This window comes from Orycteropus afer, unplaced genomic scaffold, assembly GCF_000298275.1.
Source record: "Orycteropus afer afer isolate SDZICR_OR568_19922 unplaced genomic scaffold, OryAfe1.0 scaffold00145, whole genome shotgun sequence".
NCBI lineage: Eukaryota > Metazoa > Chordata > Mammalia > Tubulidentata > Orycteropodidae > Orycteropus > Orycteropus afer.
In genome coordinates, this window is record NW_006921732.1 from 2,870,662 (window position 1) to 2,885,594 (window position 14,933).

The 14,933-nt window shown below is 41.9% G+C and overlaps 1 protein-coding gene across 1 annotated transcript in view; it reads right to left on the minus strand.

Annotated features, from left to right (window-relative positions):
* The window catches only part of LOC103201284 (calreticulin-like), a 103,925-nt gene extending 93,499 nt beyond the window's left edge, over positions 1-10,426 (minus strand). The window contains 1 exon segment of the mRNA XM_042781662.1: positions 10,327-10,426. Coding sequence (XP_042637596.1) covers positions 10,327-10,426 — 100 coding nt within the window.
* Between the last annotated feature and the right edge of the window lie 4,507 nt (positions 10,427-14,933).

Genomic DNA, 14,933 nt, shown 5'->3' on the forward strand with positions numbered 1-14,933 from the left:
GGGTTTGAACTGCCAGCCTTCTGGTTAGCAGTCAAGTGCCTTAGGCACTATGCTACCAGAGCTCCTTAGAAGTTCTATAACTACACAGTATTGTCCCTCTTTTTGGTTTGTAGCTGTCCTCACTTGCCAATTGTTGTCTCTGGTTCCCTGTTTACAATCTTGTAACATTATTTTACTTTGGATATGTCCATAACTGTGTTTTCTGGGTTATGTCATCTTGTATATTACTGGTCAGTTGTTGTTTGCTATTTTTGGTTCTCTGTTCAAAGGACTCTCTTTAGTATCTCTTGTCAGGTTGGTCTGGTTTTAACAAATTCCCTTAATTTCTGCTTATCTGAAAATCTCCTAATTTCACCATCACATTTGAGGGACAATTTTGCTGGGTATATAACTCTTGGTTGAAAATTTTCTCTTTCAGGGTTTTATATATACCATCCCATTGCCTTCTTGCTTACATGGTTTCTGGTGAGAAATCAGGGATTATTCTTACTGGTTGTCCTTTGTAAGTAACTTTTTGTTTTTTCCATGCTACTTTCAGGATTCTGTCTTTGTCTTTGGTTTTGATGAGTTTGATGATGATGTGTCTTGGTGATTTTCTTTTGAGGTCTATCCTGATTGGAGTTCATTGTACTTCCTGAATGGATATATTCTCATCTTTCATCATATCAAGGAAGTTCTCTCCCAACAAATCTTGGACAATTTTCTCAGTGGTTTTATTTTTATTTTTCTCTTCCTGACATGTTCTTTTGGATGGTATTCCACATGAACCTTAGGCTTTCTTCATTTCGTTTTGATCTTTTTCTGATTGATTCCTTTGCAAAGAAGTATTCAGGTATTTGTCTTCAATCTCATTAATTCTGTCTTCCATAGCATCTAATCTACTCCTTTGCCCTTTCAATGTGTATTTCTGACAATTTAGTATTAATCTTCAGGATTTCTACCTGCAGATTTAGAAACATTTCTAATTTTTCATTTATTTTGTCATTTTGTTCTTGTATTTTCTTCTAAAATTCTTCTAAGGTTTTTTTCTGTGTTTTCTTTGATCTGTCTCTCAGTCCTTTGAAGATACCTATATATAATTCTTTTGAATTCCTTATCAAAGAGTTCTAATGCTGCTTCTTCCTCAGGGATGTGTTCTGGGTCTGTATCCTGCTCCCTTGTTTCTACCACTTTATCTTGCTTCTTTGTAAGGACTGTGATCTGTTGTCTCTGAGACATTGTGACGTTGTTGTATTTAGATCTCTGTTAACTGTTTGTGAAGATCAGCTAAGGTGAGTCAGGCTCTTCCTGGTGGTTGTTTATTGTTGGCCCGTTTGTGGAGAAGGAAGTGGTGGCTCTCACTCAGTAAGTGAAGCTCCAGGAGGTATGGGTGTAGTTGTGTGGTATGGGGACTGTTGCTGTCTCCCACTCAGTTAGACAAAAATAACAATTGAATAACCATCAAAAAAGTAAAAGCAATGGACAAAAAAACACACAGTGTAGTCACACAGGAACAGTAACCAAAAAAAGAAAGAAAGGGGGGGAAAAACATAATATCTGGGGAGAGGGCAATAAGAGAAAAAAGGTAGAGAAGGAGAATAATGGAAAAAGGAAAACACAAAAAGAAAAACAAGGATCAGGGTTAACCATGAGAAAGAAAAAAAATTGGAACCAGGCACAGGGAAAAGAAAAAAACTGAAAGCTAGAACCTGGGAGGGAGCGCTGGTAGGGTAGTGCCTAAGGCACTTGACTGCTAACCAGAAGGCTGGTGGTTCAAACCCACCAGCCACTTCTCGGAAGGAAGATGGGGCAATCTACTTCCATAGTGATACTGTGTCAGAAATCCAAGGAGGGGTTGCTATGAGTCAGGTCCGACTCGATGGCACATAACAACAACAACAACAGAACGTGGGAAGGGAAGAATAAAGAATTATAATAAAAAGGACAAAAGTAATGATAATAATAGTAGTTGTTTTAAAACAGACAAAAACAAACAAACTAAAAAAAAAAGAAAAAAGAAAAAAAATCCAGGCAGGGCAAGGCAGGGCACCCAGGCTCCATGAGAGCACACAGACTGAGATGGAATTCCTGTCAGCCTAGAGGGTGGGTGGGGGTGAGGAATGGACACATCTCCGTTCACCAAGAGGGTGTGGGATATAAGAGTAACAAGGGAAATGTTACACCTTTCCAATCGTTGGTGTCCAGAATGTCCTTGTGGTTCCCGGCAAGTGGAGCTTTTTCTTAATTCCCTGGAATCTGGGAGAACGCTGTCATTTTAAATATCCAAAATGGTTGAACCTCTTGTAAACATTCAAAATGGCTGTGCCCTCTGGACAGGCAAAAGTCCACAGCTCAGCCTGCCTTCCTCTTCGCTGCTTCCCCTTTTAGCTTCCAGGGCAGTCCTCCATGCAGTCCCTGGCTAGCAGGGCCAGTTTTTAGGTTAATTTTTAGGTTCTAACACCACTCAGTAATATCCAAGCTCTCTGTGCCATCAGGATCGCTGCCAAACTGCAGCTCTGTATGTCTCCTTTTTTGGTGTTTTCATGCAAATTCTTCTGTTAGTTGGAGTTTAGTCCACTTCTATATCTTTCCCTCCAAAGCTCAGTGGTCCAGGATTATCTTCTGTATCTGTGTTAATTGGTTCCCCTTTTCTTCATTGAAGAGGGTCTGTGCAGTCTTTCTGCCTATTACACCATCTTACCAGAACTCTGGGATCACCCTTTTTTGGAATGGGTACAAATGTGGATCTCTTCCAGTCAGTTGGTCAAATAGCTGTCTTCAAAACTTCTTGGCATAGACAAGTAAGTACCTCCAGCTTGGCATATGTTTGTTGAAATATCTCAGTAGGTATTCTGTCAATTCCTGGAGCCTTGTTTTTCTCCAATTCCTTCAGTGCAGCTTTGACTTCTTCCTTCAATACCATTGGTTTTGATCATATGCCACATTTTGAAATAGATGAACATCAATTGATGTTTTTTGGTACAGTGACTCTGTGTACTACTTTCATCTTCCTTTGATGTTTCCTGCATCATTCAGTATTTTCCCCATAGAATCTTTCAGTATTGCAACTTGAAGTTTGAATTTTTTCTTAAGTTATTTCAGCTTGAGAAATGCCAAGTGTGTTCTTCCCTTTTGGTTTTCTAACTTCAGGTCTCTGCACATTTTATTATAATAATTGGCTTTGTTTTCTTGAGCTGCTCTTTTAAATCTTCTGTTCAGCTCTTTTATCTTATCATTTCTTCCACTGTTTTAGCTACTCTCCCTTCAAGAGCAAGTTTCAGAGTCTATTCTGATATGTTTAGTTCTTTTCTTCCTTTTCTGTCTTTTTAATGACTTTTGCTTTCTACATGTATGATGTTCATTATGTCATCCCATAGTTCATCTGGTTTTCAGTCATTGGTGTTTAAAGCATCAAATCTATTCTTCAGATAGTCCCTAAATTCAGGTGGGATACAAACAAGGTCATATTTTGGCTCTTGTGAACTTGTTTTAATTGTTTTCAGCTTCAACTTGAACTTGCAAATGAGCAGCTGATGGTGTGTTCCACAATCAGCTCCTGGCCTTATTTTGGCTGAAGATATTGAGCTACTCCATTGCCTTTTTCCACTGATGTAGTTGATCTGATCCCTGTGCATTCCATCTGGCAAGGTCCACTTGTAGAACTGCCACTTATGTTGTTGAATAAAGGCATTTGCAATGAATAAGTAGTTGGTCTTGCAAAATTCTATCATGTGATCTCCAGCATCATTTCTATCACCAAGACAATGGAATGTGAAAGTTGGAAAAAACACTCATATTATTTATGCTTATATGTTTATAAAGCTTTGTTCACATCTCTGATTATTTCATTTCGGAAAAACAATTCCTAGAACTAGTTATCAAGAAAAAGGATACATATGTTTTTAAAGCTACTGGTCAGTATTGCATATTTTGGCTCAGAAAGGCTGTACTCACTCACATCAGCAGGACCAGGGTAGCAGGTCAGGATGGGAGCAGCAGAGGCTAATGATGTGTCATCTCAATCCATTGGACTGGGGTTCCTTAGGATGTCTGGTTCTAGAGTTAGGTGGTTTCTTGCAGACTGCAGGTGAGAACCTATTTATGGAATCTATGTTCTCACTCATGCTTCACCCTCCTTACCCAGATCATCCAACTTCCAGACACTCTTGTCACTCACTAAAGACTTTGGCATATGACTCATAGTGTTCTTCTCCACTCAGGTCCACCATCACCAGCTGATTTTGCTGTCTACAGGACAACTCATCCAACATTCTTCTCTCCCAGTTCCCTCTTATTCCATCTCCACTGAGCTTCCTCTCCAATCTAGTTTAGCCATCTGCCCCTACATTCATACCTTTGGACTTAGCATCACCAGAAATCACTCCACCTCTGAAATTTCAAACACTCTCCATGACTGTGGCCTCATACCCTACAATTCTCACACACTATTACTTGAAGTATACTTGTTCTTTGACCCCCTCACCTTCTTTTCAGTCAACTGGCTTCTTCCAGCCTATTTCTCATACTCCTCCTTCCCACCCTCCCTTCTTTCTTCTTCCCATAAGCTTAATTGAGCACTTTCTATGTGCTGAGCACTATACCACATTCAGGATTGGTAAAGTTAAAAGAGATGCAGATCCTTCACCTTGTTCACTCCTCTCAATTCCCTTGTCCATTTGCCTTTCTGCAAAATCTCACCTGTTTCAAATAGACTATTCTCATTTTGCATCCCAAAGTACCTACTAAAGCTCAACTCTACTCTTTTCAGCCAGAATTCGCCAAAACATAACCTACACCTGGTGTATTCATTTCCTAAGCTCTCATCCACTCTCCAAGCCACTGTAGTCAGACTTCCCCTCCACTACTCCACTGAATCATCAGATGGTCTTCCCAACTGTAATGCAATGAATGCTTTTCAGATTTTGCCTTGCTTGACCTCCTGTATTCTTTTAACATATGTAATCTTGGAGAGTCACTCAACTTCTTTGACTATGTTTCTTTATCACTGAAAAGAAAAAACAATAGTATCTTTCTGATAAAATTGTTGAGAGATTCAATAGAACAGTGTGTAAAGAAAAAAAAAACAACATCCTTTGGTACACAATAGGCATTCAACAAAGATTAACTCATGACTATATTCTGAGTTTGGTTTCCCAGGCTCCTGACAATTAGAAAGGGTTTGTCTTGTCTAGTATGTGCATTATGATCTCTGGAAAGGGTCATTTCCCAGGGCAATTCATCCATTCATCCACTCATTCAATAAAAATTATTGAGCATCCACTATGTGCCTGTTCTGGTGGCATAGTGCCTAAGGCATTTGATTGCTAACCCGAAGGCCTGGCAGTTTAAACCCACCAGCCACTCCTCAGAAGAAAGGCTGGGCAATCTACTTCTGTAGTGATATCACTTAAGAAACCCAAGGAGGGGTCTCTGTGAGTCGGATCCGACTCAATGGCGTGAGTTTGGTTTGTTTTTTTATGTGCCTGTTCCAGGCACTGTTCTAGGTGCTGCTAATGCAGCAAAAGACAAGACAGAGAAAGGTATCTCTAAGAAGGAGACATTTAAGCAGAAACCTGTATGATAAGAAAGAGCAAACCATGTGAAGATCTATGAGAAGGATATTCCAGGCAGAAGTTGCAGCAAATGCAAAGGCCCTGAGATAAGATTGAGCTTCCAGGGTATGAAAAACAGCAAGAAAGACAATGGGGCTGGAATATTATGAACAAGCAGGACATCAGGTTAGAGAAGAAGACAGGGGTCAGATCATAGAGGTTCTTGTAGTCATGGCAGATTTTATTTTAATAAGAAGGCAGTAGAGATTCTAAAATTTCAGAATAATACAATCTAACTTACATTTCATATGGCTTAGTTTTGATTTTATGTGAGAAAAGACTAGAGGGAAGCAAAAACAGAAGTAGAGAGGACATTCAGAAGGTTACTGTAATAGTACAGGTGAAAGATGGCAGTGGCTTGGACTAGAGTGAGTAGCAATATGGGAGATATAAAATAATCATGTTAGGAATATCTTTAGAATGTACAGTCAATTGGATTTGCTGATGCATTAGTTGTGGGGGAAGAAGAAAATAAAGGAATGAAAATGACTCTTAGATTTTTTATCAGAGCAACCAGGTTGGGTCTCTTACTGAGAAGACCAGGAGAAGATCAGGTTTTGAAGAGAAAACTAGTTTTGTTTTAGAGATGATAGTTTGATATGTTCATTCATTCATTGGCATCTGGTTTATACATCCACCTTTTAAGAGTTGGGTAGAACAAATCCGTGCCTAAATCTTTACAGCTCTGAGTACCCAATGGGGAGCTCTGGTAGCATAGTGGCTAAGGCACTTGACTGCTAACCAGAAGGCTGGCGGTTCAAGCCCACCAGCCACTCCTCGGAAGGAAGATGGGGCAATCTACTTCCGTAGTGATACTGCCTGGGAAACCCAAGGAGGGGTCGCTATGAGTTGGGTACGACTTGACGGCACATAACAACAACAACAACAACTGAGTACCCAAACAGTATTGGATTTCTGGATCTGCTAAGTTGAGGATAAATCACAGACCCTAGTGACCCCATTATCCAAAATCCTTAACCAGTGAGCAGAATCAGTCCCTCAGCACTTCTCTCTGATCTCTCTCTTGTGTTAGACTGGGTTTTCTAGACAAACAAAACCAGTAAAGCTTATACATATAGAGAAAGAGAAATTTATCTCAGGAAAATGGCTCACACACTTATAGAAGCTGGCAAGTCCCAAGTTCTTGGCTCAAACATCAAGCTGGAGGCTTTTCCTGACTCACACGGCTGCAGGGGCGGACAAGCTCAAGGTTGGCAAGCAGTATACTGGCTATTGATGCCAACAAATGACGAATCCAAGATCTCCAGGCTGAATGGTGGATTGTTCACTCATGGACAGTTATAGACAGCACAACAAAATCCCGATCCACAGAAGAGTGTCTCTTTTCCCAGGATGTCCATAAATATATTGGAAGCAGGTCACACTCCTAGGGAAACTCCCTTTCAGTGGATTGGCTGCTCAAAACATATATATCTGATCCCATCATTGGAACAACCCACACCACAGTTGCTTAAAATACACAGAATTGTGGTCCAGCCAAGTTGACACACAGCTCCAGCTATCTCTTTTCAGAATAATTGCTTAATTTTGTGTTTATCACTTTAAGATCAACCCTTGACCTCAACAAATCCTACTTCAAGGATCCTGGTGGTGCAATGGTTAAATGCTTGGCTGCAAATAGAAAGGTCAGCAGTTGGAACTCTCCCTTTGCATAAAAGAAAAGACCTGGCTGGCTGCTCCCATAAAGATTACAGCCTAGGACACTCAATGGGGACAGTTCTCAATGGGGGCAGTTCTACTTTGTCCTTTACAGTTGCTATGTGTCAGAATCACTTCAATGGCACCCAACAACAACAAATCCTATTTCATAAAAATTTCTTGGAATAATTCTGTTCTTGAGGTATGAAGTTTTGGGGTGTGTATATCAAAGTTCAGACCAATCATTTAATCATCCAGCAATTCTTTCATGGACACCTCCCTGGGACAGACACTGACTTTGATGCAGAAAACTCAGAGGAGACAAGTAAGTAGACAACCATAGGGTGATCAGTGCTGATGCCAAGGAAGCCTAGAAAAGGGTTCCTGGAGGAGGTGCTTTCATCCAGAACAGTCTTCCCTACACGTAGAGATGCTGGGTTTTGCTCCTGATTTTGGTCTCATGAACTGTCTTGGATGATGGCTCTTGAACTGTCTTGATGATGGCCCTCTTGCCCAAATTCTAAGGAACACTGCAGAAATGTTTATTGATAACATCCTTGGGCATTTCATTCTTGCCACACTGGGCAAGTGGTGTTCAGTCCTTGGGGAGGTGACTGCAGGTCTATGCATGTTCTCTCTGCCTTCTGAAAGGAAGAGTTGTGATGGAGTAAAAGCCAGCCCAGGCAAGGGGGCGGGCCCAGGAGCTGGCAGTCAGAAGCTTAGCTTCTACAAAGATAAGTGAGGTCAATCAGGAAATGGGGATCACCAAGTATCCTTGGAAGAGGCTTGTGCTTTGTAAAAGGGTTCTTCCACAGCCAGTCTGTGAAGTTGAAGGCCTTCCTGCATCCTACTCTTTAGCCAACTCCTAAAGATCTCTCCTATCTGCCCCTTCCCTTCTATTCCCATCATCCTGCTCTAGGGCAGACCTCACTCCTTTTCACCAAGAAAATTACAAATATCTTCTCTTCCTTCCTCCATGGTCTTTCTGGCCCCAGTTTCACCTTCAGGCAGCCTCACAATTCATCCTCTATGTTTTTGCTGAAGTCCTCCTTCTAATACCTAGGTCAGATCTTGTTTCCTTCCTGCTTAATACCTTCACTAGTTCTCCATGGCCTTCAGGAGATAAAACTGGAGAAGAAGGCAGGGACTAGGCTCCTTAGCTCCCTTGATGAGGTCCCTGCCTGCCTCTCCACCATCCCCTTCACTTTTTCCAGTTTCTTGAAAATAAGGCTGCTGGCTATTTCATAATTTGGAAGATTTGTACATGCTGTTCTTCTGACTGGAATGCACTCCTCCCTAATGTGGTACATCTGATAAACTCTTATTCATCCTCCAAAACACTGCTCAGGTCTGTGGGCTCAGGACCATAGTTGCAGGGGACATCAATTGGCATTAACATACTATACAAAAGCATTGTTCTATATCCTACTTTGGTGAGTACCGACTGGGATCTTAAAAGCTTGCAAGCAACTATCTAGATGCAGTGATGGGTCTCTCCTCGTCCAGAGCAAAGAAGAATGAAGAAAACCAAAGACACATGGAGATAGTTAATCCAAGGGACTGGTAGACCATGCGACCCTCAACCTATATGATCATGAGACCAGAAGAACTAGATGGTGCCTGGCTACCATCAGGAGGGGAATTGGTGCAGGAGATCCTGGATAGAGTGGGTGAACAATGTGGAACAAAACTCAAAATCATAAAAAAAGGACCAGGTTTGATGGTCTGATAGAGTCTGCTGAGACCCCTGAGACTATGGCCCCTAACTACCCTTCAGATCTGGAATCGAACTTAACTCCTGTGGCTTCCAGACAAATAACAGACAGGCATATGGGCTAACATTTACATCAGGTAGGTACACTCCTTGGAGCGATCGATCATGGTAGAACAGAAGGACAGTGTTTGCAAAGGGAGACAGCTGAGGTGGGGAAGGAGTGCATGGGAGGGAGGGACACAGGGAAGAGGTAACCATGGGGAGGAAGTGGGAAGAGAGCTGTTACATCGTGGAGATTGCAGTCAATGCCATGAGACAAAATGTGTATGAACTGCTACATGGAAAATGAATTTGCTCTGTAAACTTTCACCTAAATCACAATTAAAAAAAAAAAAAAAAAAAACTGCTCAGGTTTCACCTTCTCCCTGAAGCCTTCCTATCCACCCTCCATTCCAGGGATTAGTCTTTCCTCTGCACCACATCTGCACCTTGTTATTCTCAAAACAGTGTTACTTGTGTCACAGACTGGGAAATTCTCAGAAAGAGGAAGGGGCTTATCCAGGCTTTTAGGGTGGGACATGGACTCAAATTCAAACAAACCTGATTCCTAGGCAAGTGCTCTATCCACTGCATCTTACTGCCCCTGCACACACACATACACACACAGGCTGAAACAGCAACATTGGACATGTGTCCTTAGGTAAGCAAGCTCCGCTGTAATTCCTCTGATGTCCTGAGGCATTCAAGGGAGGAGGCAGGATGAGGGGATCTCCCAGATCCTTTGAGCTCTAATATTTGATGCAATATAGAAATTTTTACTAGCACAATTGTTGTTGTTGTTATGTGCCATTGAGTTGGACCCGAGTTATAGCGACCCCTCCTTGGGTTTCCGAGGCAGTATCAATCACTACGGAAGTAGATTGCCCTATCTTCCCTTCCAAGGAGTGGCTGGTGGGTTTGAACCGCCAGTCTTCTGGTTAGCAGTCAAGTGCCTTAGGCACTACGCTACCAGAGCTCCTTAGAGCTTACAATTTCTTTCCAGGGTTCACTTGTTTGCATTTTCAGGATGAAGGGAGGAGAAAAAAACATTTACTGCACATCTACTATATACAAAGGAAATCCTTTGCACATTCTATCTTATTAACTCTCAGAACAATTTTGCAAGGTCTGCATAACTATTTTATAGAGATGCAAACTGAGAGCAGACAGGGTAAAGTGAGTCTCCCAGAGTCACACAGGAGGTAGAGAGCTGAAATTTGTACTATTGTTCTTCCGGCTCTAAATGGAGTCCAAACTGAGAAAGCTACCCTAAATGCAGAGACAGGAGCAGGTCTGACCTCCTTTCGTGGACCAGTTTCTTACCTCCGTCTTCGAACTCCTCGCGTAAGAAGACCCGGCGCTGCGCGCGCGCTCCCAGCGTGCACGCGGCCAGCAGCAGCGACAGCAGCCTTAATCCCTCCATCCCGCAGAGCTCGACGTCCCCGCGGCCAACCTCCGGGCGCTAAGCTGGCCAGGTGCTCTTCGCTGCTACTACCGTCCGCCTCTACCCAAACCCTGGGGCAGCGGCTGGGATCACCCGCACCCCGCACCTGGCTGCCTCCCATTCGCGGCCTCGGGGTAACTGAGGACCGCAGCCAATTGTTGGAGACCACGAGTTGAGAGTGTTAAGGGAGTTGCAAGGCAGGGTCCTTAGGGACTGGAACAGCATTCAGGCCAGCTGAGGCCGCCTCTGGGGTCCACTGAACCTGGGATCTGCTGCCTGCCCAACGTTGATGTAGCTGGTTTCAAAGTGCTCTCACATGCTTCCTTCCATCTTCCCTGCATCCTTCCACCCCTCCACGCCTTCACCCTTACTTCCTGCCTGCCTGCCAGCCCGTCTGCACAGAAATAATAACACTGTGATGTCTATTTTTTAAAATAATTTATTTTATTTTGGTGGTGGTGTGAACCTACACAGCAGTAACATACACTAATGCAAGTTTCTACATGTACAATTCATTCTGTGACATAGATTACTTCAAGTAGGGCAACCATTCTCACTCTCCTTCTCTAAGTTGTTCCTCCCTCATTAACATAAACTCTCTGCCCCCTAAGGTGTCTGTCTAATCTTTCCAGTTGCTGTTGTCAATTTGATCCCATATAGGTAGATCTTAAAAGAGCATTATGTTCAAGGCAGATATTCTTTACTAGATAAGATAAGCTATTGTTTGGTTTTAAGAACATTTTTGGTTTAAAGTTTAAGGATCATCTTGAGTGATAGTCTCCGTGTCTCCAGAAAAGTATGGATTCTTGACAATTTGAAATTCTGTTCTGTGTTTCCCCACTTTTGATCAGGATTCTGCTATACAATCTTTATTGAAATGTTCAATAATGGTACCCAGGCACCATCCAGTTCTTCTAGGCTCATGGTAAAGGAGGCGTTGTTCATGAAATCAGTTAGACACACATTCCAATTCTCCTCCTATTCCTGACTCTTCTTCTTCTGTTGCACCAGGTGAATAGAGACCAATTGGGTCTTGGATGGCCACTTGCAAGCTTTCAAAACCCCAGGCACTACACAATGGTCAATGTAGCCAGAGCACAGTGGGCAGGAAAGACAATGTCAGGAGATAAGGGTAGAGAAGGGGTAAAGTAAAGGATGGACCTCAAAGGGGCTTATAGACCATGGGAAAGGTTAACTGATGCAATGAGAAGCCATTGAAGGGAGTGACATCATGAGATGCATATTTTAAAAAGATCACTTTGGCTGCTGTGTGCTAAGTTGGGGATGTCAATATATAACCAATTGGAAATGTGTTTTAGTTACTTAGTACTGCTCTAACAGAAATCCCACAAATGGGATGGGTTTAACAAACAGGGGTTTATTCTCTTACAGTTTGGAGGCTTTAAGTCCAGGTTCAAAGTACCAGGCTCTAGGGCTGTGTGAAAGCCCCTCAATCTTGGGCTTCAGCTCTGCCTCTTGCTCCTGGCCCACTGAAGCTAAAGGCATCTCTTCTCTCAGGCAGCTACAGGCTGCTGAGGCTAACAAGCCCAAGGTCGACAAATAAAATGGAACAGTCCTGATGTTACCAAACCACACAGCAGGTCATTCATTCAAGTCCATTGAAAGTCCCGGGATCGGCAGAGCACGGCAGGCTGCTGAACAATGACTCAGCTAACATGCAGGGTTCAAGTGTGCCATAAGCTACAGACCATTCCCCAAGTCTTCTCCTTATACACAGGAAGCTGACCACATCCCTAAGGCAGCTATTCAGCTGCTCACAGTAGATTTCACCATGGAGTTGATTACCAGTCTCATTATGCAGAATACTACATTCAGCTGCCCAGCCACTCAACCAGGCCCAGGCAAGCTGACACACAAACTTAACTAGCACAAAATGTCAAGTAGGCAGTTGAAATATACAATCTGGAGCTCAAGAGAGAGATCCTGGTTACTGATTTAAATTTGGATACATATAAGCGATATTGAAAGAAGAGGAGATTGGCCAAGAATCATACCAAGGACCCAGCCCTGGAAAATCCAAGCCAAGAGGTGGGGTTAGCAAAGGAAACCACCACTGGCTCCAAAAGGTGAAGCCTATTTTAGAATTCTTGGTTTGATTTTTATTATCTCTTGGCAGGATGGTCTTCTCCTGAGGGAAGTGCCAAAATTGCAATTCAACTAATATTCACTGATCATGTATGAGGTTCTGTGTCAAGTGTTGGGGAGACAAAGCCAGATAGGACCCAATCCTTGCTCCTCAGGAATTCTCAGATCAGCTGGAGAGACAGATCCTTAGATTCATCTAGCTTCCATGGGTCTACACAATCTAGATTCCGTTAGAATTTTAAATTCTGTTCTGCATTTCTCCCCTTTTGATCAGGATTCTTCTATAGGATCTTTGATCAAAATTTAGGAACAAGGAAGCCTAGGACTGGTGTTCTACTCCAGGCAAGAACAGTGAGAGCACAGGGGCAGAGAGATGTGCCAGACAGTGTACAATGACTTTACACATGCATCAATCTCATACAATTTTCATAATAACAATAACTATTGCTATCTCCATTTCATAGAAGATGGAACTAGTCCTTAGAGATGGTGAGCAATACAATTAATAAGTAGTAAAGCCTATCAGTTCTGTCTGACTTCAGAGCCTAAATGCCTAATCACTCCTTTAGATTTAGTGACAGTTTCATAGGGCTGGCGCATAAAGTTCCTGGGGGAGATGAAGGGTCCAGAAAACAAGGCAAACAGAGTTTGAGTGAAAAGTTGATAGGGCTAAATTGGCCTGGGCACTGAATGTCAGCTGGAATAGTTTAAACTTGGTACCTCTAAGTCAGAGTTTTTCAACTTCATTACTGTTGACTTTTTGGGCCAAATGATTCTTTGTTGTAGGAGGACTGTTCTCTGAATGACAGAATGTTTAGCAGCATCTCTGGCCTTTACTTACTTATAGATGCCAATAACATCCCTTCCCCTGCCAGTTGTAACAACAAAAATATCTCTAGATATTGCCCAGTGTTCCCTGGGGGACAAAATCAGCCCTGGTTGGGAACCACTGCACTAGGCAATGGCAAGGTTAGGGCTTTGAACAGGTTTTAACACACTGAGCACCAGGAATGCTTTTAACACTAACAACCTCTACCCTAGTTATGCTCATAATGTATTAGCCTTTGTGAGGAGCTGTAATCTTTTTCAGTTCTGATAAATTTGGAATCACTGCACTAAATTGGTAACATTCCCAACAGACTCTATTCATTTCTTGAAACAAGTAGATAAAGTTGGCCACATGTTCCTCAAGGGCGATGAGCACTGTGGGTTCTTTGTTTCTATATTCTCAATTTCCAGCACAGTGAATGTTAAATGAATGGATGAATTTTACACTTTTAATATATACATACTTGCATTTCTTTTTAGGGTATCATGCTGAGATCAGAGATTTGTCAGAGGTCTGATACATACGATAAGTATATTGGCAGGCAAAGAAAGATATCTGTTTTAATCTTTTGATCCCAAAATTCTATGAATTCATAAAATGTTCAGACTTCATTTACAGGTCTATTGTCCAGAAGAGAAAAGCGCATGTGATATTTGCAGTATTCGCAGGGTTTTCTTCAATCTATAAGAATATACAGTTAACTGTTCATTGAATAAGGTACTTTGGAGTGACTCAGTACAATTTAATTCAGTATTTATTGAGCTAGCTTATGAACTAGGCACTAGGAGAGAAATAAAAGCACAATTTCTATCATCTAGGTGAATCTAATCAAAAAGGATGTCAGGCTTACCAGGGCCTGACCCGGTTCTATACCTTATTAGTGGTGCGTGATCTTGGGGCAATCAGGGCCACATTATGACTTTTGTGGGCCCTAGGCACTTTTACCTTCATAGGCCCCTTCTTCTATAACAAATTATCTAAAATATATTTATGACTGCATTGGTATAAAGACAAATACAATCTAGGCTGGATTTATTATTATGTATTCATTATTAAATTATTCTTTTTTTTTTTCTTCTGGTTTTAAAATAAATTGAAATAAAACCATTTTCTTAGGCCTCTATAAGTATCATGGGCTCTAGGCACTGTGCCTACTGAGCCTAATGGCTCTGGGGCCAATTACCAACCTCATCTAGCCTCATTTCTTTCTCTTTAAAAGTCCAGCTCTGAAGACTTGCTATAAGGGTTATATGAGGTACTTAGAAACTTCCTGAGGGTAGGAACCAAAACAGATTTGTTTTGTGTACTGACAGCATTTGGCACAGAGTAAACACTCGATAAGACAAACGTGAAATTACCCATACAATGCAAGGATACAGTAGACATCTGATTAATAGTAGATTTATTTCACCGGAACTTGTAGAAAACAGTTTAAGATGTAGAATAAGTATCGGAAAGTTGGAGTGCATGGTACAGACTCTGAATGTAACAGGAATCTAGATCGGAAGGATCATGTGGGCAGTGTCAATAAATTCACGTTTTAAAATATTT